The following is a 25,436-nucleotide window of genomic DNA, read 5'->3' as shown; positions in this document are numbered from 1 at the left end:
AGTGTTTCCAGGTGTGGTGAGATTTCTGGCCTAAGCATTGGGTCCGTGAGACAGTCAGAAGACTGGCAGTTGAAATTCCAAGTCTTGTTGAGGCAGAGGCTCAGGCAGAGGCTGTTTCAGCTTCCATCTTGGAGCTCCCAGCACACAGCATGGCTCAGTGAGTACTAGGCTGACAGCCTGTGAGATTGATTTTGTGGGATCTCCAAATTTAGTTTTGCTGTGGTTTGGAAGTTAGTTCTAGTTCCCCCACCCCAAAAATCCTAAAATTACTGTGTTTTGGTGATTTTCCTGAGCTATTTTATCAGTAGAATCACTCCCATGATGGCCATCTTGAATTTTCCCGATCTGAATTAAAAGTTATTTTCTGCCTCTGCAAGCTTTGTTTTTGCAAGAAAACACATTAGATGGATTCCTCAGGGCTGGATACTTTGGATTCATGCCCCATTTATGGCTGACGTGCTGCGTAGTGTGTGTGTGGAGGGGGGTTGTGGCATTGGCCTTAGCTCCCTTTATCCCTTTTAGGGGGTTCTACTGTTCAATCCATCCAGGGCCAGGCAAAAATGGCCCAGGGGACAGCGCAACCACGTTTCCAGCGAAATGCAGCTGCAATTTGGCATCTAAAGCAGTGGTTCCCAAACCTGTCCTGGGGGACCCCCAGCCAGTCAGGTTTTCAAGATATCCCTAATGAATATGCATGAGAGAGATTTGCATACCTGTCACTTCCATTATATGCAAATCTCTCTCATGCATATTCAGTAGGGATATCTTGAAAACCTGACTGGCTGGGGGTCCCCCAGGACAGGTTTGAGAACCACTGATCTAAAGCCTGCAAATTCACCAAGAGCTCCAAGAAGGGCTCACAGGAGGCGGTTTTCCCTTGGAAATTATTAGCATGCCTACAATGGCGTCTCTGTTAACGTCAGGGTTCCTCTTTCCCAGGACGCAGGCCTACTTTTCGTTCCTCCAGACAATATTGTTAGTACTCTGGAGGTTCCTCAAATCAGAGATCTTATCAGTAAAACAAACCGTGATTTGGTGGAGCTTGGCACCCGCAATCTTTGGGAGTCCACTCTGCTTCCACCCCGAAGAAGCAGTTATGATGCCATGCCCTCAGCCGGACCTCAGCATATTGGAAGGAGGCTTTCAGCATTCCTGAAGGAGTGGAGGACCAGCATCTCAGATCGCTGGGTGCTGGACAGGGATGAGTTTTATCGGGACAGGGGCGAGTTTTATCGGTCTCTTCCGGAATTTTTTCTGGGCTCTCTGGCAGGAAGGCCAGACAAAGCAGCCAAGGTCAATGCCACTGTCCAGAGATTGCTGGTTATAGAAGCTATAGAGCGTGTCCCAGAGTCCGATTCGGGCTCTAGCAGATATTCATTATACTTCATCATGCGAAAAAGAGGCTCCGAGGACTGGAGACCAAGCCTGGATCTCAAAGCGGTCAATGCGGCCCTCAAACAGTGCGGTGTGTGATCACCTCAGTAGTGCGAGGGGAATTTCTGGCTTCTGGATTTGACAGAGGCCTATCTTCATATTCCCATTTTTCTGGAGCACAGGAAATACCTCAGGTTCCATGTCCTGCAACAGCATTTCCTTTTTTTTGTAACTCTTTATTTATAATAAAAAAACAATACACACAATCATCATCACAGCATAAAGTAGCCAAATCAGAAATACCTGCAAACCTCGTGATGAGTTAAAACAGTCACAAAACATCCCCAACTATCCCTCCTTCCCCCCCCCCCCCAAGAGTAACAGCAGATCTAGAACAGCAATTTCCCACGGCCATAGCAATACAGCAACGCATTAGGTGATCAAATATCCAAAGAAAGAGAAAACAAACAGAACAACATAGGAGACAGAAAGGTCCCAAGTATATTCCCAACCCCCCATTCAGGTCCAAAATCTAGCAAATCACTCCCCTACAGCGCTCCCCAAATCCGTTCCCTCCACTGCCAAGTATGTATCCCAAATATCAAGATATTGCTACCATTTCCTAGTCAATAGGGCTGATAGCCGATACGTCTCATATACCCATCCCAATTTCTCCCTCATTAAGGGCAAAGTAGGAGCAGTGGCACGCTGCCAGTGGTGAGCCACAGTCAGCCTAGCCGCTCTGAATGCAAGCCTAGCCAACCTATCCTGGGTGTCATCGACCTCCACTTCCCCCGTAAACATCCCAAGTATTGCTGCCTCTGCCCTCTCCACTAAGGGTACCTGGAGTAACTTCCCTACATAGCAAAATACTTGCTGCCAAAAAACCTGAATCTTCGAGCAGCTCCACCACATGTGGAAAAACTTTCACTGCTGCCCACATCCTCTCCAACACAGATCGGTGCTCGTGGCAGACAGTTTACTCAAAATAACCAGGGTCATATACCACTGCACCAAAAGTTTTAGAGCATTTTCCACCAAGGCTGATGCCACAGCCAAGTGATGGATCCGGAGTGTGATCCGTTCCCACTCAGCCTCCTCAAACACTCTCCCCAGGTCAATAAATAAGAGGGTTTCCCTCCCCCATCTCGATGCACCAGTTTATACAACAGAGAGATACAACCTCGTTGTACTGGAGTGCCTAACATCTGCTCAAATTCAGAACTTTCATTAAATAATTTTTCACTTGCAAGTAAGGGAAAAGATCCCTAGAGTCCAGCTTATAAAGTCTGAAGCTCAGGAAATGCTCGGATGGACTCCCCCTCTAGGAATTGGCCAAAGTACTGCAATCCTTTCTGAGCCCACCATCTAAAAATTCCCCCCTCCCTGCCTGGTATGAAATCAGGTGTAGCCCGCAAAGATAGCCAGTGCAACCCTTTAACCTTACCCAAAACTTTTCATGCTAACCTTTCCAAACCTGCAAAGTCCACCTATTGAACAGACTAGATATAGCCTTAAGGTCTTTTTCCCCCAGTTCCACCCAGAGCAGGTCACCCAGGGCCTGCTCCCCTAAACAGCCCTCCATTAATCCCTGCTCGACCTCCACCCATAGCTTCAAAGGTTTAGCATGCCAATCAACCCCCGCCCTCAATTGCGCCGTCTGATAGTAATGTTCCAGATGAGGAACACCCAGTCCCCCTTCTGCCTTAAACTTAAACACAGCATTCCAGGCCACCCGGGGCTTTCTCCCCCCCCCCAAAAAAAAAAAACAACCGAAGCAGGACATTTGCCTATGCCAACGCTGAAAATACTGCTTAGGTATTTCAATGGGCAATACCTGAAATAAATACAGAAAGTTAGGTAAAATCAACATCCGAGTCACCTCCATGTGGCCCATCCATGAAACATATAATTTGTCCCACCATTTATTAATGACCTGGAGGCGGGAACAAAATGTGAGGTTATAAAATTTGCGGATGACACCAAACTCTGCAGCAGGGTTAGAACCGTGGAAGACTGCGAAGACCTGCAAAGGGACCTGACAAGGTTGGAAGAGTGGGCAAAAAAGTGGCAAATGAGCTTTAACATAGAGAAATGCAAGGTCATGCATGTAGGGAAAAAGAACCCGATGTTCAGCTACAAAATGGGGGGATCGCTGCTAGGGGTAAGTAACCTTGTAAGAGACCTGGGGGTGATGGTAGACACAACAATGAAAGCGTCGGCACAATGCACGACGGCCTCAAGAAAAGCAAACCAAATGTTCGGTATTATTAAAAAGGGTATCACTGCCAGGACGAAAGAAGTCATCATGCCATTGTATCGTGCAATGGTGCGCCCGCATCTGGAGTACTGTGTCCAGTACTGGTCGCCATACCTCAAGAAGGACGTGGCAGTACTTGAGGGAGTCCAGAGAAGAGCAACTAAACTGATAAAGGGTATGGAAAACTTCTCATATGCTAATAGATTGAAAAAGCTGGGGCTATTCTCCCTGGAGAAGCAGAGACTTAGAGGAGACATGATAGAAACCTTCAAAATCCTGAAGGGCATAGAAAGGGTAGACAGGGACAGATTCTTCACAATGTGGGGAACCACAAGTACAAGGGGGCACTCAGAGAAATTGAAGGGGGGCAGGTTTAGAACAAACGCTAGGAGGTTCTTTTTTACCCAGAGGGTGGTGGACACATGGAACGTGCTTCCGGAGGCCGTGATAGGCCAGAGCACGTTACATGGCTTCAAAAAGGGTTTAGATAGGTTCCTAGAGGATAAAGGGATTGAGGGGTACAAATAGGAGTTGAGCTAGGTTATAGGAATAGTCAGGTTCCACTGCACAGGTGATGGGCCTGAGGGGCCGCCGCGGGAGTGGACCGCTGGGCGGGATGGACCTCTGGTCTGACCCAGCGGAGGCAAATTCTTATGTTCTTAATCTATATCTCTCGAGAGGGCCGCCACCAACGGGATATAGTTAAGTTGAAACAGGGATGTCCAATCTACTTCTAGTTGGATGCCCAAATATCGAATAGGTCCCTTAACACAGCAGAAGGGTACTGCTCATTTTATCCCCAAGACAGCTGATTCAGAAACCGAGATATTCAAAATCTTCGTTTTGTTCATATTAGCTTTGAACCCCGACAATGCGCCATACTCCGTCATAAGATCCTGCAACATCTGGAGTGAACTCTACGACCCCTCTACAATAGCTAAGATATCATCAGCAAAGAGAGACAACTTATGCTCACATCCCTGAGTTTGTAAACCCCGTATCTGACCTGTCCACCTAATCTTTTGTGCGAGGGGTTCAATTACCAAAGCAAAAAGCAGAGGCGAGAGCCTTGTCCCCCTGCTCAGCTCATAGGGGGCAGAGTATACCCCATTCACTTTAACACAGGCCATCGGCATATTATACAGGGACAAAATCCAGGACACATAGTGGGCCCCCAACCCCATACATCGAAGCACCGCTGCCATGAACTTCCAATCCATGCAGTCAAAAGCCTTTTCGGCATCCACTGCCACTGCCATCCAGGAGGTTCCACTATGATGAGCCTGCCATACCAGATTCAGGACCTTACGAATTTCATCAGCTGCCTGCCTCCCTCTAATGAACCCCACTAGGTCAGGATGAATCAGTGCAGGCATATGATGGGATAATCTGTCCGCCAACACACAGGCGAATATTTTAATGTCAATGCCCAAAAGTGAAATTGGCCTATAACTCCCACATTGAGTGTTATCCTTCCTTGGTTCAGGTAGAATCATAATACCCGCCAGCCTCATAAAAAAACGGCATCCCATAAAGTATTATACACCTGCACCAATAGAGGTGTTACCAGCATCAAAAGCTTCTTGTAAAACAATCCTGTAAATCCGTCTAATCCTGGAGATTTGCCTGTTTTAAGCTGATGGATCACAGTTTGTACCTCCTCTACTGCGACATCCCGATCCAATCCTGGGCCTCCAACACTGACAAAGAGGGCAGACCCAGGTCTGATAAATAACTCTCCTCAGACCCCTGCCCCTCAGAAGTATAGAGCTCCTGATAAAATTCCCGGAAGCGGAACTGAATGGCCTCCTCAGCTGTTAACATTGATCCCACTTGGTCCTGAATAGCCATGACATTAGATTGTGTTTGTTGAAGCCTGAGGTGGTGGGCTAATAACTTCCCTGCCCGATCACCGGACTCAAAAAACCAGAGGCGAAGTTTGTCTAGGTTAAACTTTATTTCTTCATCTTCTAGTTTCCCCAACTCCGCCCGGATCCCTTGAATCTGCGTTCTCAGGCCCCCACTTATGTTGATCGACTAACTTCTTCAGGGATTCCCACAATTGTTTCTCCTTCCATAACCTGGTCCTTTTCTTATGAGTAGCCAGTGATATAAGATCTCCACGAAGAACCGCTTTCAAGCTCTCCCAAATTGTTATAGGGGAATACTGGTCAATATTGTGCTCCAAAAAAACTAAAATGATCTGCTTCACCTTCTGAACCAACAAAGGATCTCGTAATAAACTATCATTTAACTTCCAGTATCTGTCCTAACTCGCGGGACCCCCCCAGCTTACATCCATCCAAATCAGAGCATGGTCGGACCGCCCAATATCCTCAATATGGGAGTGAAGAAGCCTGCCCCCCTCCCCCCTTTATCCAAGTATATCATATCAATGCCGGTATACACCCCATGCACCGGGGAATAATAAGAGTAATCCCTCCCCATCCAGTGTTGAGACCGCCACCCATCCACTATATTTAGGACATCCACAAAATGCCGTAATCTTTGCCTATCAGATTTCAGACTGCCCCCCCTCCCTGTAGAATCCCACCTGGGGAGGTGTATGACCAAATTGAAAGCACCATTCTTTACTAGCAGTACCTTGGCCAAAACCTCATAAAAAACTTACCCTGCTGTGTATTAGGCGCATACAGATTTACCAAGGTCACCAATTCCCCATTAACCCATCCCAACCATATAACCCAATGCCCCCCCTCATCCCTCCATTCCTGTTCTGGAGCAACCTTTAAATATTTAGTGAACAGAATGCCCACTCCAGCCTTCTTCCTTTCCCTCTTATTAGAAGCCCACACTCTACCCAGGTAGTCTCTATATTGAATCAGTTTCTCCCCAGATTTCACAAAATGGGTCTCTTGATTAAAACTGATATCTACGTTAACCTCTTCAACTCTTTTAATAGCAGTTGGCGTTTGACATTAAAGCTACCCACCTTCTGTTTGTCACCCCCCATATCGCAGGAAAGCAAATGCAGTACTGTCCCCCCTTCTCCCACCCCAGCCCTAAGCACCCAATAAAGGCCATGCCGTCACTCTCCAGACAATAAAGGTTAAAAAAGTATTTTATTTTGAATTTATTGACTGAAATACAGTATGTTAGCTTTGGGGAATGTATATAACAGATGCCTTTGTAATGTGTTCAACAGAAAAGGAAATGCATTTCTGTTTTTCTCCAATGTTATTTGCTTAGTTTTACTTTTTGGAGTTCCCAGTTCAATTTTTTATACTTATTTTTTTTTCTAATTTGTGACCCCTTGTTCTGTATTTGGTGAGGGTCTGGCTTAAAATGTTTATTGGAAATGCTTTAGGCTCATAAAATTGTATAAAATCATCTTTCTGCTTTGAGCGAGAAGATGTGGGAAGAAAATTAAGACTGTGGGGGATGGTAAATGGAAAGGGATGAAAAATGCACTTCACTGTGGGGATGGTGAGGGGTCAGAGATAAATTTTTGTCCCTGCGCCACTTTCTATTTGGAAGGTACCAGTTGATCTGAACAAAACTTTCCAAATCAGCAAGGTTTACAATGGTGCTGAATGCCAGTTAAGGGCATATGAGAGGCCAGAGTCTCAAAGAGCTATTACCGTATTTTTCGCTCCATAAGATGCACTTTTATCACCCCAAAGATTGGTTGGAAATAAGGGTGAGTCTTATAGAGCCCCTCCCTCCCACCTTAATTCATTCGGCGGTCTAGCGCTGACTCCCTCTGTATAGACACCGCTGTCTACAAGCTTACCCTCAGCGCCGCTCTGCTCCATGCCTGTACATAGGAAAGGTTGCTGAAGCACATCTCTTCAGCTCCCTGTTTTCGGCACCTGCGGGGGAAGGCAGCATAAAACCGCCACAGCAAACAAAAAAAAAGTTTTCAGCTCCGGCGCAGCTATACAAAAGGGAGAAGGACCTCTGATGGTGCAGAGGTTAAATACCACCACTGCCACTGCTTGAAACGTGAGGACTCCCGCTGACCGCAAGGTAGCACATGTGGACTGGGAAAGAGCCGGCGAAGCAGCAACATCTCTCTTCAACTCCCTCCTCTCAGGGCCCTTCCTCTGGCTGACTCCCTCCTGTCCTTTCCTCCAGCTGACTCCTGCAGCGCGGGACAAAGCAGGAAGCAAAAAGCTCACACCTGCCTTCTGCACCGCTTTGACTCTGACGCAGCATTGGACTGCCGGAGGAATTGAGGTAAAAGGGGGGGGGGCCCTGCCTGCCTGTCTCGGTGTGGGGGGCCCTGCTGGGAGGGGCCTACCTGTCACCAGACCTACCTGCCTATCACCAGGCCACTAGGCCTGCCTACCTGCCACCAGGCCTGCCTGCCTGCTACTAAGCCTGCCTGTCCTGTCCCTGCCTGACCTATCCCTGCCCTGTGCCCTATCCCGGCCAGCCCTGTGCCCTGACCCGGTCTGCCCTGCGCCCTGTCCCAGCCTGCCCTATTCCAGCCTACCACTAGACCACCAGAGGGGGGGGGAGACAGGGTACAGAGTCTAGCAGGGAGGGGGGACAGGGTGCAGAGCCTGGCAAGGAGTGTGGGAGTTGGGTGCAGAGCCTGGCAGGGAGAATTTGGTTCAGAATGTTTTTTTTCTTGTTTTCCTTCTCTAAATCTAGGCTGCGTCTTATGGAGCAAAAAATACGGTAAGTGAAAAACATAGTGAAAGCCTCCCCTCTCATTCATCTCAGATCGCCAGCTTAGTGCTGAATTGCTGTAATGAGTGTGTTTATGTAATGGGTAGGATTTTTGAATTGAAAAGTGAGAAACATGCCTCAAGATTTAGGGATTAACTAAGGACAGTAATTTCCCTCCCACTGCCAGTAGAGATTATTAAACCCCCCTCCCTCCCCCAAAGTAATATTTCAGCCTCTTTCAGTAAAATAATACATGGAAAAAAAACTTTATAAAGGTTAATTTAAAAAGATAAGAACATAAGAATAGCCATACTGGAGAAGAAAACATAGTGAAGAATAGCCATATTGGAAGGAAGAAAAGACAGATTATAAAACTATATTGTGTGTATGTGAAGAATGAATGGAAGAAATGGCATTACAATTAGTACTATTATTATGGGAATGGGGTCTGAGGTGGATCTAGGCCCCCCCCAAACAAAAAAGCATTCCGCTATTTATCATAGGCACCCCCAATATTTTTGAGACCTCACATGACCAGTGTTGACATGTGTTCCGGGCATCTCTTCTCCCTCCATCCAACTTCCTCCCTTCCTGGTCTCCTTTCAGTCTTCTTATTCAGAGGTGTCCTGGTGTGGCAACCATTCTCACAAGCTACCAGCACTGCCCTGAAGCATTCCCTGTGCCGTGATCCACCCAGGCGGAAATAGGAAGTTGCGACAGAGAGGGGGTATATCGTGGTAGAGCAGTGGTCTCAAACTTGCAGCCCAGGGGCCACATGCAGCCTGCCAGGTACTATTTTGAGGCCCTTAGTATGTTTATCATAATCACAAAAGTAAAATAAAACAGTTTCTTGATCATATGTCTCTTTAGCTATAAATTACAATATTATTATTGACTTAGCCAAAAGGAAAGATTTATAAACTATAAAGAGTTTTACATCATGCAAAATTGTTATTTCTTTAATAAGACATTAACTATTTTTTTCTGAGGCCCTCCAAATACCTACAAATCCAAAATGTGGCCCTGCATAGGGTTTGAGTTTGAAACCACTGTGGTAGAGGGAAAGCTTCAGGGCAGTACTGGCAGCTTGTGAGAATGGCTGCTGCGCTAGGGCCCCTCAGAAAAAGATTGAAAGGAAACTGGGAAGGGAAGGAGAGGGACAGAAGGGGAGGAAATGCATGGACTGCAGGGCACTCTGGAGCTGTTTTAACTTAGCTCAGAGGTGAGGTGGGAGCGGGAAAGAATGATAGTAGGGTGAAACGCAGACGGGGGAAGGGAAGGGGAGAGATGCCAGACCATAGGAGGGGGAAAGGAGGAATACAGTATGTGAGACCACAGGAGGGGAAAAGCAGGAATACAGAAATGTCAAACCATAGGAGGGGGAGAGAGAGGGAGGAGATGGTGCACAGGGATGAGGGGAAGGGGAGACATGGAAAATTAATGATTTAATTTAAATTTTCCTTTTTCTTAGATGCTTTTGGGCTAGAAACCCAGAGCTCGTCCTGGTATTGTTCTTAGTTCCATCTACTTGAGTCTCCATCAAACCTCACTCCAGCCCATCAAAACCCTCCCCAGCCCTTCTTCAACTGAACAGCCATATACAGGACACAGGCTGTGCAAGTCTGTCCAGTACTGGCCTTAGTTCTTCAATATATACCCATTATTTTCTGATTAGAGATCCTCTGTGTTCATCTCATGCATTTTTTTAATTCTGTCACTGTTTTCTTCACCACCTCCCTCATTCCATGCATCAACCCTCTCTGTAAAGAATTTCCCAACATTACTGAGTCTACCACCCCTCAGCCTAGTAGGAATGAATGTTGAGAAGCATATAGTGTAGTTTAATTTTGTGGTTAACCATTATGTATTGTTAATAAGATTATATTGTATGTATATATGAAAAATGAATGGGAAAGTGGCATTACAATTAGCACTATTATGGGGGTGGGGTCAGGGGCGGAGCTTGGGCGATGCTTTAGCCCACCAAAACATTTTGAAAAGTTGGCTCCTATGCTGTCTATGGTCTATATTAATAAACAATTTGTTGAATTGGAGCGCAGGCTAGTGTTTATTTACACTTCTACAAGCTCATCTTAGAACTGTCTTAGGGCTGCAAGGAATCTCCCTTAAAAGCACTACTACAACGTCCCTTGCCATTCCGCGCCAGTGTCCGCATTTTAGTTGCAATATTATGGGGATTAGCACTGACCAACGGAGGAAGCTACGCGATGTTCCTCCTCCCCGCCAAACGTAGCAGAGGTAACTTGGACCCAAGTGGCCCTCCTAAGCCTTTTATTATTTTAGGTTCTCTTGAGCAGTAACCGTATCCCACTAAAAGAGCGAGATCGCGGCACACCCCTTGACATTCCGAGTGTCAGTTACCTGGCCATATTCTTTATTAACATGTTAAGATATTGTACGTGTATACAAAAGCTTCGGTGGCATATACACTGTACTTTAAAGCATATTACTATTCATGTGTCTGCTACTGAACGCGAACGCCTGTGCTGGTGGGTCGTCATAAGTGTGCGACCGGAAATTGCTGTACTGCTGAGCTGGTGGTTTTCATTGCCTAAAAAGTGGGTAACCATTTTTTTGCGGATTCATACCCGGTCTCAAGCTGTACTGAAGTCTAGTGGATTCGCGAGTTCATTTCTTCTCTTATGGCGGTGAGTGTTAATGTGTTTCTGCGTCTCTAACCCCGATTGCGGTAGACTTCTGGAGGAACTGGGCTCTTCACCGCAGCTCTCGACATTTCAAAAGCTCTGAAAATAAAGGCTGTTTGGAGTCATGTGTTGCTAATATGTATTAGGTTAGATTCACGTTCTGGAGGTGAGAGCGGATTTGATTGCTTATTTATCTTGATATCTCCAGTAGTACTGTATAAGCTTCTACGTTTGCCTACAGTTGCCTGGTTCTTAAGAGCATAAAAAAAAAAAAAAAATTCCAGATTGGGTGAGACTACTGATACATTGAGTTCACTTTAGTGTCCATTCCTATGTTGCTGAGGAAAAAATGCAGACACAAAAGAGAAATTCAAGGTGTCTTTGGTAGTACCACAGTACTGGTGGTCAGAAATAATGAGTACACTGCATTAAAGAGTCAAAATGGTAAAGGACAACCTGTTAATCATCTTTATCATACGAATTGCCGCTGCTGGGTCAGACCAGCGGCGGCCCTTTGATCAAAGACCAGTGCCCTCCCTATTTGAGTATAGTCCTACCTGCGTAGGTTCTGATTCAGCAGGAACTTATCTAACACTTTCTTGAATCCCTGGAGGATGTTTTCCCCTATAACAGCCTCCGGAAGAGCGTTCCAGTTTTCCACCACTCTGGGTGAAGAACTTCCTTATGTTTGTACAGAATCTGTCCCCTTTTAACTTTAGAGAGTGCCCTCTCGTTCTCCCTACCTTGGAGAGGATGAACAACCTGTCTTTATCTACTAAGTCTATTCCCTTCAGTATCTTGAATGTTTCTATCATGTCCCCTCTCAGTCTCCTCTTTTCAAGGGAGAAGAGGCCCAGTTTCTCTAGCCTCTCATTGTATGGCAACTCTTCCAGTCCCTTAACCATTTTTGTTACTCTTCTCTGGACCCTTTCGAGTAGTATTATGTCTTTTTTTCATATACGGCGACCAGTGTTGAACGCAGTATTCCAGGTGGGGGGCGTACCATGGCCTAGTACAGCAGCATGATAACCTTCTTGGATCTGTTTGTGATCCCCTTCTTAATCATTCCTAGCATTCTGTTCACCCTTTTTGCTGCCACCGCACATTGCGTGGATGACTTCATTGACTTGTCCACAAGCACTCCCAAGTCTCTTTCCTGGGAGCTCTCTCTGAATACAGCACCAGACATTCTGTATTCGTGCATATGATTTTTGTTACCGACATGCATCACCTTGCACTTATCCACATTGAACCTCATTTGCCATTTCGCGGCCCATTCCTCGAGTGTGTTTATGTCTCGTTGTAGGTCTTCGCAATCTTTCTGTGTCCTCACTACTCTGAATAACTTTGTATTGTCCGCAAATTTAATCACCTCATTCGTCGTACCAATTTCCAGGTCGTTTATAAATATGTTGAAGAAGAGCACAGGCCTGAGCACCGAACCCTGCGGCGCCCCACTCATGATGCTTTTCCAGGTCGAGTATTGTCCATTTATCTCCACTCTCTGTTTCCTATCCGCCAACCAGTTTTTAATTCACGTGAGTCTATCACCCTCGATTCCATGGCTTGCAATTTTTTGAAACATTTGTTCATGCGGGACCTTGTCGAACGCCTTCTGAAAATCTAGACATACGATGTTGACCGGGTCACCCTTGTCCAACTGCCTGTTTACTCCCTCGAAGAAGTGCAGTAAGTTTGTCAAGCAAGATCTTCCTTTGCTGAAGCTGTGCTGGCTGGTCCTCATCAGATTGTGTCCATCAAGGTGATCAGTGATGCGGTCCTTTATCAGTGCCTCTACCATCTTTCCCGATACCGAAGTCAGATTCGTATTGGTACACTACCACATTCAGCTTTGTTTTTATGTAATAATTATTTTATTTACTTTAAAGTTGGTCCTGTAACATGATTATAGTTGGAACGAACCCTCCAAGTGAAACAGTTACTGCTGACTTCAGTGCATAGAGAAAATGCACTTTGCTACTTAATTTACTACTATTACTACTTATTTCTGTAACACTACTAGACATATGCAGTGCTGCATATTAAAACATAGAAGAGACAGTCCCTACACAGTCTAGTCAAGACAGACAAACTGGACAAGAAGGTGTATCTATACACAGTGCTCAGGTGGGGGAATTAGCGTGAATGGTAAGACAGATATTGGTACTTAGTAGGTAGGAGAATTTGCCTTAACTTTTCTCCTGTATATTTTGTTTTTACATAACATACATGCATTCTACAGGGTTCAAAATTGGCTTGGCAATGCAGTTTGAGAGTTCTAAACAACTTTTATCATTTTTCTAGCCCAAAGGAAAGGTTGGAACAAAAGGGAAAAAACAGATCTATGAGGAGAACAAGGAGACTCTGAAGTTTTATCTGTGGATTATTTTGGGAGCAAATGTAAGAGTATTATTTTCTCTCTCTATTGCCTCGGTCTTGAGGTATCATAGTTTGCATGGTGTTTTCTGTTAGTGCTAAATTTAACAAAGTGGATGAAACTGATCCCAAAATAAATGCTCTTTACTTATTTAAGAATGCTCATGCTTATTAAAGAAAAAGGTCATATACTTTTGTCCACTATGAGCAGAACACTGAATTGTTCTGAACTTGTTTACAAGGTCTTATCGTCCATTAAGTTCCTCTTCCACTACATAAATACTCATTTTTGGTTAAGAGTCTACATCATCTTCAAACACTGTTATATCTGTTCATTATTACATTGCTGTCAAACCATATTACTCAGGGATCCAAAGTTAGCCACTATGGGGACATGCAGCTTTGTGAGAAGAAAAGGGGGGAGAGAGACTGGGGAACATCGGGGGGGGGGAGGGAGGGAGAGAGAGAGAAAGAGAAAAATAAAGAAGTACATGGGGTGGAGAAAAGGGGGAGGGAGAGAAATATAAGGTGGGGGAGAGAGAGGAAAGCATTGGGTGGGGGAATATGGGATTATAGCAATAATAGCTGATCATAAAGAAATATTGTGCAGAATTAGGGGTGCACTAATAGGCCTTTTTATAACTGTAAAATGATATGCTGTTCACCTTTTTCCAAGATTATAGTATTTTTTCTGGTCATTATATGAAATCCAGTTTATCAGGTGAATATGATTTCTGTATAAAATCTTTTTCTAAGTCTATCCCATTTCCCTTTTACTAAACCGCAATAGTGGGTATTATTGCAGGGAGCTATGCTGAATGTTCTGCGCTGCCCCCAATGCTCTTAGGAACTCTATGAGCAGCACAGAGCATTCAATGCGGCTCCCTGCACTAATAAACAGAATTTGCGTTTCGTAGATTGGTTTCAATAGACATTATTAAACCATAATCAATAAATTATTAAATATAACACACCTTGAGTTACTACTGAAAGGTTGTGAACTAAATCCAAATAAGTACAATAAATTTTAATGCACATAAAATTAGGAGAAATTGGGGAACATGGAGATTACAGAATGCTTTAGCCAAATAATCTAGATTTAGAAAAAAATTTATTTAGCCAAATAAATTAGCTCTCCTTTTTACTAAACCGCAATAGCAGATTGTAACACCATTGCAAAGCTCATATAAACTGCTCTGAATTGACTCCCCTAGTCATTAGTAGCGGTATATAAACTGTCAATAAACATTTAGATGCAGAAGATAATTCTATTTTTGTAGAGGCCTTAATGTTTAATTCATATCTGAGGCAGTCTAAAGTAATTTGATTAATACTCTCCTTAAGGCATGTGAAATAAAGATTCAAGTTGAGAATGGTATTCACATTAAATTCCAGGAGATAGAATCAAATAAGATACTAAGTTGACACTTGATGCTCAGATATCGAATGTACCTAAAAGACATGGTTCAGTCTGCAACCAGTACAATATGTGCAGCTCTATCTTTGCCCCGAGAAATTTTGAACTGTGATATGGTTAGTTTTTTAAGCTAAATAAATTAACCCAAGTGGTAGGAATAGTCCAATACTATAATAGAAAAACCCACTTAATTTGAAAAGTGTATTTCCTTAATAGTTTATTACTATACGGGAAAAGGCCTCAGAGATGGAGCTTACGCACAGTCATCAACTGGATTGATCAGCGTAGTTCCCACGCTCCTAGCTCCATTCATCGGCCACCAAAAACCCGTTTATATTAAATAAGTGTTTAATATTTAAATATTATTGTGCCATAAAATCTTAACTTCTAAAAATGTATATATTTTTTAAAACTTTTTCTTCTTATTATCACCTTCTATGTTCATTAAATAGCTTCGTACTAGCACACTTATACATGCACAACTCTTATTTGCCTGAAAAAAGTGACTTAAAGTCACTTAAATTAGCTTAGCTTAGCACAGTGTTTGGTCTTGAGAAATGCCACTTCAAAAAGGCCAAATTACAAATATATCATCGATATATCGTAGCCAAAGTTTAACATGTTCAAAAAAATGTGACTGGTAAATCCAATCCCGTTCAAATTTATCCATGAACAGGTTGGCAACCGATGGAGCCATGGTTATGCCCATTGCAACACCGGATTTTTGATGAAAAAGAATGCTGCCCAACATTTCGCGGGAATGTCTGCAACCGCTGCTTCAGTGCCAAGTTCTAGGCATTTCAAAATTCCTACATACAAGGAAAAATCTTGTTAGAATCATCATTAAACGACCAAACAGAAATTCTAAAAGTACTATAAACTTACTGCACTGTGTTTTCCTGTCAACTGTTTTCAGATGAAACCTCAAAATGGCGACAGCCTCTATTTGAAACAACCGGGAGCGTACTGATGTCATTAGCCCCCACAGTTCTAATTGGAGCAATAGTATTTTCGAAATCTGTAGTAGCATCTCAGATTGCAGAAGGTCCAAAAATTTGAACTTATAAGAAAACCCACAGACTAATAAAAGTGTTGCCACTCCATGTTCTTGTTTAAACCATTGGGATACAAGGTATCCAAGCGGTGAATCCAGCGCTGCTCACGTTGGGCTAGAAAGCGCCTGAAGTCACCGCCTCTATTTCCTGGTTTAACTACTTCCAAAATTAATGCACGTAATGACATGAAAGTGTGATTGAACATAATGCAATGTTTTGCAAGAGGAGCACCCATCACCTTATTGTTAATATTACTTTTGTGTTCAGCTAAACGAACACTAAACTTTCTGGATGTTTGCCCAATATATATTAGATTACATGGGCATTTTAGAACATATACGACTCCCTGAGTTTTGCAATTAGACGTGTATTTCAAAATATATTCCTTTTTGTACCTTGGATTACAAAATTTCGTCGTGCATAACATTATTGCACACATCTGACATTTGCCACATGTGAGATGACCCAAATGCTGGCTATCTATATCAGACCTAGGACTCAGTAAAACTGTAGGACACAATATCTCCCTCAGATTACGGGTCCTACGATAAGCTATCCTTAAAGGGCAATCTTTGAAAACTCCCAATATCCTTAGTATCTCCCAACATTTCCTAAGGGAACTCGCAATCATATGACTGTTCTTAGTATATGTTAACACACACGTAATGCTCTCATCTTGTGTGGCATGCTTATCGTGTTGTTAGGGTCAATAGAATTTTCCAATGATTACAGTAATCCAAGAAATTTTGTAATCCAAGGGACAAAAAGGAATATATTTTGAAACACACATCTAATTGCAAAACTCAGGGAGTCGTATATATTCTAAAATGCCCATGTAATCTAATATATATTGGGCAAACATCCAGAAAGTTTAGTGTTCGTTTAGCTGAACACAAAAGTAATATTAACAATAAGGTGATGGGTGCTCCTCTTGCAAAACATTGCATTATGTTCAATCACACTTTCATGTCATTACGTGCATTAATTTTGGAAGTAGTTAAACCAGGGAATAGAGGCGGTGACTTCAGGCGCTTTCTAGCCCAACGTGAGCAGCGCTGGATTCACCGCTTGGATACCTTGTATCCCAATGGTTTAAACAAGAACATGGAGTGGCAACACTTTTATTAGTCTGTGGGTTTTCTTATAAGTTCAAATTTTTGGACCTTCTGCAATCTGAGATGCTACTACAGATTTCGAAAATACTATTGCTCCAATTAGAACTGTAGGGGCTAATGACATCAGTACGCTCCCGGTTGTTTCAAATAGAGGCTGTCGCCATTTTGAGGTTTCATCTGAAAACAGTTGACAGGAAAACACAGTGCAGTAAGTTTATAGTACTTTTAGAATTTCTGTTTGGTCGTTTAATGATGATTCTAACAAGATTTTTCCTTGTATGTAGGAATTTTGAAATGCCTAGAACTTGGCCCTGAAGCAGCGGTTGCAGACATTCCCGCGAAACGTTGGGCCGCGTTCTTTTTCATCAAAAATCCGGTGTTGCAATGGGCATAACCATGGCTCCATCGGTTGCCAACCTGTTCATGGATAAATTTGAATGGGATTGGATTTACCAGTCACATTTTTTTGAACATGTTAAACTTTGGCTACGATATATCAATGGTATATTTGTAATTTGGCCTTTTTGAAGTGGCATTTCTTGAGACCAAACACTGTGCTAAACTAAGTTAATTTAAATGACAGTTGTCACTTTTTTCAGGCAAATAAGAGTTGTGCATGTATAAGTGTGCTAGTTCGAAGCTATTTAATGAACATAGAAGGTGATAATAAGAAGAAAAAGTTTTAAAAAATATTTACATTTTTAGAAGTTAAGATTTTATGGCACAATAATATTTAAATATTAAACACTTATTTAATGTAAATGGGTTTTTGGTGCTAGGATGATTGGAGCTAGGAGCGTGGCAACTACGCTGATCAATCCAGTCGATGACTGTGCATAGGCTCCATCTCTGAGGCCTTTTCCTGTATAGTAATAAACTATTAAGGAAATGCACTTCTCGAATTAAGTAGTTTTTTAAGCTACCTGCACTACTATGCCTTTTCTGTTGGTGTCCTCAAGAAATCATTGGTTGAGCTAAAAAGGATGCAAAATGTAGTGTCTAGAATACTAGCATAAAATGCTAAGTGGGAACATGTTTTACCTGTTTTGTCAAAGGCACACAACAAAAACCCAGCTATTCCACAATGAGCAGTGAAGATCAAAACAAAAAGATGCTGTGGAAAGGATTTTCTTGATGCAAATGCTTATTGTAAATTATAAAAGTCAAACTCATTCACAATTACATTGATGCGGACCCAACATGGTCCGTGTTTCGGCTGAAAAAGCCTTCCTCAGGGGTCCCAAGACAATGGCCACACAGTGGATAAAAACCAAATTTGGATGGTAAAAATGGGTCATAAATTTGAACCTACAAACGTGATTATATTCTGTTGTTTAGAGAATGACACTTCATATAATGATACACAAAAAAAGCCCAAACACCACAATATCAATCTCTTATATCCAAATGAATAAAGCTAAAAGGGTTTGCATCAGTGTAATTGTGGATGAGTTTGCCTTTTATAACTTGCAATAAACATTTGCATCACGAACATCCTTTCCACGGTATCTTTTTGTTTTGGATCTTACCTGTTTTGTCAGCCTTTCATTGGCTTCCAGTCCATTCAAGGATTTGGTCTAATTTGGCTTCTTTTACAATCCCACTTTATTCCAGAACCAATGGGTTATTTCCATCCACCTGCCAGGACTTTGTAGAAAGTTTCAAACTCCTCCCCCTCATACCTCATCTCTGATCATGATTCTTATCTTATCAGTTTTTCTTCTTACAAGCCAGGCTTATAGGAGCTTATTTTTTCTGCTTGTGTTTAATTTTGTGGAATTTTAGTATTTTTTGTTCACGGTTTCCACCCTTATACTGTGGAGGTTCCCTGCGAGGACATACTTGACTGTGGAAGATCGCAGACCTTTAGAAAGTATCTGCTTCTGGGGGGTTCCCTGCTAGGCAGTAAGCTCCCTGGACAGCCTGCACTTCAGATTGGGACTCTGGGACCATTCCCTTGGGAGTTTGCTCACCCCAGGTTCTTGAGCAGTTCCATGGAGGTGCGACTGGGATTGGAGCCAAAATGCATACCTTTGAAAGACATCTGCGCGGCATGTCCGAGTGTGGTGGAGGTTTCCGGTCGTGAGGGTCAGGCCAGTGGGGCAGTCGGAAGAGGTGAAATCTGGATTTCCAGCTCTTTGAGGCAGAAGATCTCCCTTGAAGTAGTTTTCTGCTCTTGTCTGCAGTGTGTTTCTATTCAGCACATTTTACAGTGAGTACTTGCTGCAGTGTTTCTTGCCAGCATGTTTTCCATGAGCACAAGCTAACAGCTTGAATTGGAGATTTTGGGAGGTCTTTAAAAAGGAGTTTTTAGGTGGTTTCCCTGCATGCCCTATGGCCCCCCCCCCACCTAAAATCCCCCACCTAAACTCTCTGTTTTTTGAGGGCTCTCTGTGGTTTTCACAGGTTATTTTTAGTTAAAACAGGCCCTCAGTAGCCATCTTGGAGTTTTCCAGATTTGATTTAAAGTTATTTTTATACTTGCCAGCTTCATTTTTGAAAGAAACCCACGTAGATGACCTCCCCAGGACAGGATGTCATGGATTCATACCTCATTTGCGGTGGATGTCTGGTGGATGTGCAGCTGTGTTCCATGTGTGCTGCGGCCCGCAAGGGGTGTGTGGCTTGCCCAGATTCAGTCCCATTTGACCTCCTAGGAGGGTCTTCAAGTGCCTTCTGCCCCGACTCTTGTGAAAATAGTGTCTCGGGTCCCTGGGGCAAGTGCTGGCAATGTTTTGGCGAAACACAGGCACGTCTTTGTCACTAAACCTCACAAATCCTCCAAACAGTCCAAAACTGATGTGCAGAGGTTGGCTTCCACCATAGAGGATATTTTTTTCCCCAGAATTTGTGGATATGCTTTATCAGGCATACTTAGTTAAAAAGTCTCTGCCTGTTTTCCCTTTCACCAGCCTCCGTACTGGTCACAGAGATTATTTTAGCTAGCTCCTCACGAACATAAGTCTCTGAAAATCGATCACTCCTCCATCCCATTGTCTTCTGCAGTCTCGCTCCTGGTGCTTCAGCTGTGAACACAGAACAGAAATATTTGTTAAGCAATTCAGCCTTTTCCTTATCAGCTTCTACATATTTCTCCCCTTCACATTTGAGTCTCTCAATGCCACTTTTGACTAATATATCTAAAAAAAGTCTTGTTTTCCTATTTTACCGTGTCATCTATTTTTTCTTTCATTTGTATCTTTGCTTTCCTGACTACATGACCACCCTCTCTTAACTTTTCCAGATATTTTTGCCTGTTTTCCTTTTTCTGTGATATTTTTGTAGTTTATGAAAGCTAACCTCTTATTCCTTACCTTCTCAGCTACTACTTTGGAGAACTAAAGTGGCCTTCTTTTCCACTTACTTTTACTTACTTGCCTCACAAAAAGGTTTATCGCTCTTACAAGTACTCCTTTCAGATTTGCCCACTGTATTTCCACTTCTTCCAGACGTTTCCATCCAGACACCAATTCCTTGATGTAATCCCCCATCCGAACAAAGGTAGTTTTTAAAAAAGTCTAGAACCTTTGCTTTTGAATGAGCCCCTCTCTATACCCATCTTAATATTAAACTGTACCATGGTTTCCAGATGATCACCCAATGTAACATCAGAAACACTTTCCTCGTTTGTAAGCACTAAGTCCAGTATGACCCCATCTCGCGTGAATTCCATTCTGCTGGAACAGTTATTTCATGTCGCACTGCTAAGCATTCCTAACTTTGAGGTGAATTTGTACATTTATGACAGTGGCATTGCAAAACCAAAAGGCATGTATTAAAGAGTAAAATTCTCTCTTTCAAACAGTGTTACTTTTAGAAAGATATAGGCAGACTTTTTTTTTTTTTTAAATTGACCCAGAAAATTGACGAATTTCAGCCTCTTGTGTCAAAGATGCCAAATTTGAAGGAATGTTATTATGCAGCTATTCATGCACAAGTGCTGCAAATTTGAGAGTGTACTGTCCAATGCAAGAATAATCGATGAAGTCTATATATTTACTCTTGCTCTGGAGCTATAGCAACTGATAAATTGATCAAAATCTGTTGCAACAAACTGCAACATTTTCAGGTGGGCTTTTGTATCCGTGATGCTCATATTAGCATCATTTCAACTAGCACAAAAAGTTATGCTGGACTACCAAAAATTAGCACTTGACTAATTATTCTCAATTTTACAAGCAGCTAAAAATGACAATTCATCACTGTGCATAATGCTGCAAACATCCAGCCAGATAAGTGGGTCTAGCTCAGTATCTATTACAGTTAGGAATTTAAAATCTTAGGAGAATTCTCGTAGTACCCTGACTATTGTATGTGCAAATTTTAAACAAAATCTGAAACATAATAGTGGGGACCATTAGGTCACTGCCCTATTATGGTATACTGTCCTGACATGAGGAATATTTTGGTCTGTAAAGTTAGTCAAGAAGGTATTAAAATTAATCCAATAAGATAGCATCTTATTTCCATTTTCTATTTTTAGTTATTAACATTTTTATTTTTATTTATTTATTTATTTATTTATTTATTTAGATTTTTATCCCGTCCTCCCAATAGCTCAGAACGGTTTACAAATGAACATACACAGTGGGGAGTAACTAGACATATAAGTAGTACAACAGGTTTAGGGATTGGATTTATAGTTTTTGGAGAGAATTAAATACAGGGAGAGTATGCAGAAAGAGAGAAGGGGGAAATACAGTAGTTTAGTTTAAGGAAAGTTATAAGCGTTTAGGTACAATTTGTTAGTGGATAGAGTAAGAGAGGGTCATACTGGAAGTTCGGGAAGGTGATAGGAGAGTGGAGGGTGGGGCCTAAGGGGGGGAGAAGACAGAGGAGATCTTAGTTGAAGAGGAGGGTCTTTACCGATTTACGGAATGTTAATAATGAGTTCTGTTGTCTAAGTTGGGGGGGGAGTTGGTTCCAGAGGTGTGGAATGAAGTGGCTGTAGGATCGTTTGTGGGCAGTTTCTGTGAGCAGGGATCTTCCGGGGGGGGTGCATAGGCGTATCTCTGACTTTGAGCGGAGGGTGCGAGTGGGGTTGTAGATGGGAAGCTTGGATTTTATGTAGGAGGGGGTGGTGGAGTAGATTCTCTTGTGAGCAATTGCCAGGGCTTTGAAAGTACAGCGTTGGCTAATCGGGAGCCAGTGTTCAGCATGGAGTGCCGGGGAGATGGAATCGCGGTAGTTGAGGTTGTGTAGGAGGCGGATGGCTGCATTTTGGACCCGTTGGAGGCGTTTGATATTATTTTTGGTTAGTCCATTAAATAGGGAGTTACAATAATCCAATCTGGAGAGGACATATGCGTATAGGAGTTGGGCGAGGTCTGGTGTGGAGATGTAGGGTTTGATCCTTTTCAGTTGGCGAAGGTAGTAGAAGGAGGTGGAGACCACTTGGGATATGTGGTTAGATAGGGATAGGTGTCCGTCTAGGGTTACTCCCAGGCTGCGAACTTGATCTGCTGCCGTTAGTAGAGTGGAATCCCATGTTAGTGTAGGTCGTAGGTATTTGGTGTTTTTGTTTCTGATCCATAGGAGTTCGGTTTTGGAGGCGTTAAGTTGAAGCTTGTTGTTTGACATCCAAGTTTTCATGTCAGTGAGGCAGAGTTCGAGGTTAGCAATTTGGGATGGCCGGTTTTCGCCTAAGGGGAGGAGCAGCTGGATGTCATCTGCATTTATTAGCATGGCTACCACACTACTTTTTCATAAACTAAAAATAAAATTTACTTTTTTCAGTTGTGTTGGGTGATTTTTGCTTTCTTCATTTTGCTAGGATTTCCTGCCCATTTTGTCAGTTTTTGCTATTCCTTTTCCTTTCAACTTTCTTCAGTTTTTTGTTTCTGTCCAGATTTAATTTTTTTCTTACTATCCAATCCTCAAGTTACCTTTTTCATTGTGTCTATCTACAGCTTTCCACCTTTTTCACTCACCCTGGCTCTCCTATTTCACATCCTCTTATTCTCTAACTCTATTCTCTTCCTCCCATCCAGCATATGCCCCTGCCTTCTCTATGCTTCCATCCAGTGTCTGCCTCCTCTCTCTTCCCTGCTTCCATTCAGCATATGCCTCTTGTCCCTCCCTATTTCCATTAAGCATTTGTCCCCCTCTCCTCCCCACATCCATCCATCCATCCATCATCTGACCCTCTTCCTCATCCTTTGAACCATGATAACTGTTCAGTTACCACTATAAAAAATTCTGGCACTGCTTCATTCCTGCCTCCCTTTATCATCGCTTCTCTGCTGGTATGCAGACAAGTGTGGCAGGTCACCAGCACAAGCAGCACCAAATACTGGCTGTTTCTGGATCAACCTTGCTAGGGCCTTTCCTTTGCCACGTCCTGCCAATGATGCACCACTGCCTGTGAGCCCAGAAACAGTTTGCATTTAGTGTTGCTTGTGTCAGTGACTTGCCATGTGCACTTGCATTCTGGCGGAGAAAAGGATGATGAAGTGCTGGACAGGGAATGAAGAGGTGCCAGTCTGTGGTGAGGGATGAAGAGCTTGCAGTAAAGGAGAGGGACAGCAGTGAGAAAACAGAATAGCAGTGTCTCTAGTGATTAGACTACACAGTGACCCAGAACTGGTATGCAGCTTAGAGGGAATATTGCTTCAGGATCTTGTTTTATCTGTGGTCTGATGAAGACACCAGCTTGGACCTTTGCCTCAGACAGATTTGGGAAGATGTCTTCTGGATATTTGAAGGCTGCCGATTCCTTCTAGAGCTCTGACAAATTGTTGAAAGTATAGATTTGATGTTCAATGATCAGCACCTTCCGGGGTCCATAAGAACATAAGCAAAGCCTCTGCTATGTCAGACCTGAGGTCCATTGTGCCCAGCAGTCCGCTCACGCGGCGGCCCAACAGATCCAGGACCTGTGCAGTAATCCTCTATCTATACCCCTCTGTCCCCTTTTCCAACAGGAAATTGTCCAATCCTTTCTTGAACCCCAGTACTGTACTCTGCCCTATTATGCCCTCTGAAAGCGCATTCCAGGTGTCCACCACACATTGGGTAAAGAATAACTTCCTAGCATTTGTTTTGAATCTATCCCCTTTCAACTTCTCCGAATGCCCTCTTGTTCTTTTGTTTTTCGAAAGTTTGAAGAAATCTGTCCCTCTCTACTCTCTATGCCCTTAATGATCTTGTAAGTCTCTATCATATCCCCTCTAAGTCTCCTCTTCTCCAGGGAAAAGAGTCCCAGTTTTTCCAATCTCTCAGCATATGAAAGGTTTTCCATACCTTTTATCAGACGTGTCGCTCTCCTCTGAACCCTCTCGAGTATCGTCATATCCTTCTTAAGGTACGGCGACCAATATTGGACGCAGTACTCCAGATGTGGACGCACCGTCACCCGATACAATGGCAGAATAACTTCTTTCGTTCTGGTTGTAATACCCTTCTTGATTATGTCTAGCATTCTTTTTGCCTTCTTAGCGGCCGCTGCGCACTGCTTCATTGTCATGTCCACCATTACCCCCAAGTCCCTTTCTTGGGTACTCTCAGTTAATAACATCCCTCCCATCGTGTAGTTGTACCTCGGGTTTCTGCTTCCCACATGTAATACTTTACATTTCTCAAAGTTGAACTTCATCTGCCATTTCGTCGCCCATTCCCCTAGTTTGTTCAAGTCCCTTTGCAATTCTTCGCGGTCCTCTTTAGTCTGAGCTCCACTAAATAGTTTGGTGTCGTTCGCAAATTTTATTATCTCACACTTCGTCCCTGTTTCTAGATCATTTATGAATATATTAAATAGCAGCGGCCCAAGCACCGAGCCCTGCGGTACCCCACTCATGACCCTTCTCCAGTCCAAGTAGTGGCCCTTCACTCCTACCCTCTGTTTCCTACCCATCAACCAGTTTCTGATCCATCTATGTACGTCTCCTTCCACCCCATGGTTGTTCAGTTTCCGGAGTAGGCATTCATGGGGCACCTTGTCAAAAGCTTTTTGGAAATCTAGATATATGATGTCTATGGGGTCTCCTCTGTCCATCCGTTTGTTAATTCCTTTGAAGAAGTGCAATAAGTTAGTTAGGCACGATCTCCCCTTGCAGAAACCATGTTGGCTGGTTATCAGAAGTTCGTTTCTTTCAAAATGTTCAATGATGTTTTCTTTTATCAGTGCTTCCGCCATTTTCCACAAGACCGAGGTCAGACTCGCTGGTCTGTAGTTTTCCGGGTCACCTCTTGATCCCTTTTTAAAGATGGGAGTAACGTTGGCTATCTTCCAATCCTCCGGGATCACGCCTGTTTTCAGGGATAGATTGCAAATTTGCTGCAGTAGTTCCACTATCTCCTCTTTTAATTCCTTCAGAACCCTTGGATGGATTCCGTATGGACCCGGGGATTTGTCAGTTTTTAGTTTTTCTATCTGTCTGCGTACATCTTCAGGGCTCACTTCCATGGATGTTAATTTTTCTGCTTGATTTCCATTGAAGAATTGCTCAGGTTCCGGTATGTTGTATGTATTTTCATTTGTAAGTACAGTCTTTCTGCCACTTCTTTCTCCTCCTTCACCACTCCCTTCCTGTCTCT

At 43.2% G+C, this 25,436-nt stretch overlaps 1 protein-coding gene across 4 annotated transcripts in view; it reads left to right on the top strand.

Moving 5' to 3' along the window:
* The first annotated feature begins 10,376 nt into the window (after window positions 1-10,376).
* TMEM208 (transmembrane protein 208) overlaps window positions 10,377-25,436 on the top strand; it is a 95,148-nt gene continuing 80,088 nt past the window's right edge. The window contains exons 1-2 of one of the 4 annotated variants that reach the window (XM_033942433.1): window positions 10,377-10,531; window positions 13,243-13,338. Coding sequence is in view for 2 of the 4 variants with exons in the window: in XM_033942431.1 (XP_033798322.1) it covers window positions 10,936-10,941; window positions 13,243-13,338 (102 nt within the window). In the remaining 2 variants the exon portion in view is untranslated. Of the gene's footprint in view, window positions 10,532-10,559; window positions 10,942-10,991; window positions 11,105-13,242; window positions 13,339-25,436 lie in introns of those variants that run through there. The other 3 variants (XM_033942431.1, XM_033942434.1, XM_033942432.1) reach the window with 3 other exon arrangements.

This window comes from Geotrypetes seraphini, chromosome 4 (genome assembly GCF_902459505.1).
Source record: "Geotrypetes seraphini chromosome 4, aGeoSer1.1, whole genome shotgun sequence".
NCBI lineage: Eukaryota > Metazoa > Chordata > Amphibia > Gymnophiona > Dermophiidae > Geotrypetes > Geotrypetes seraphini.
The sequence above is the reverse complement of the archived record's forward strand: the minus strand, read 5'-3'. Positions and strand labels throughout refer to the sequence as shown.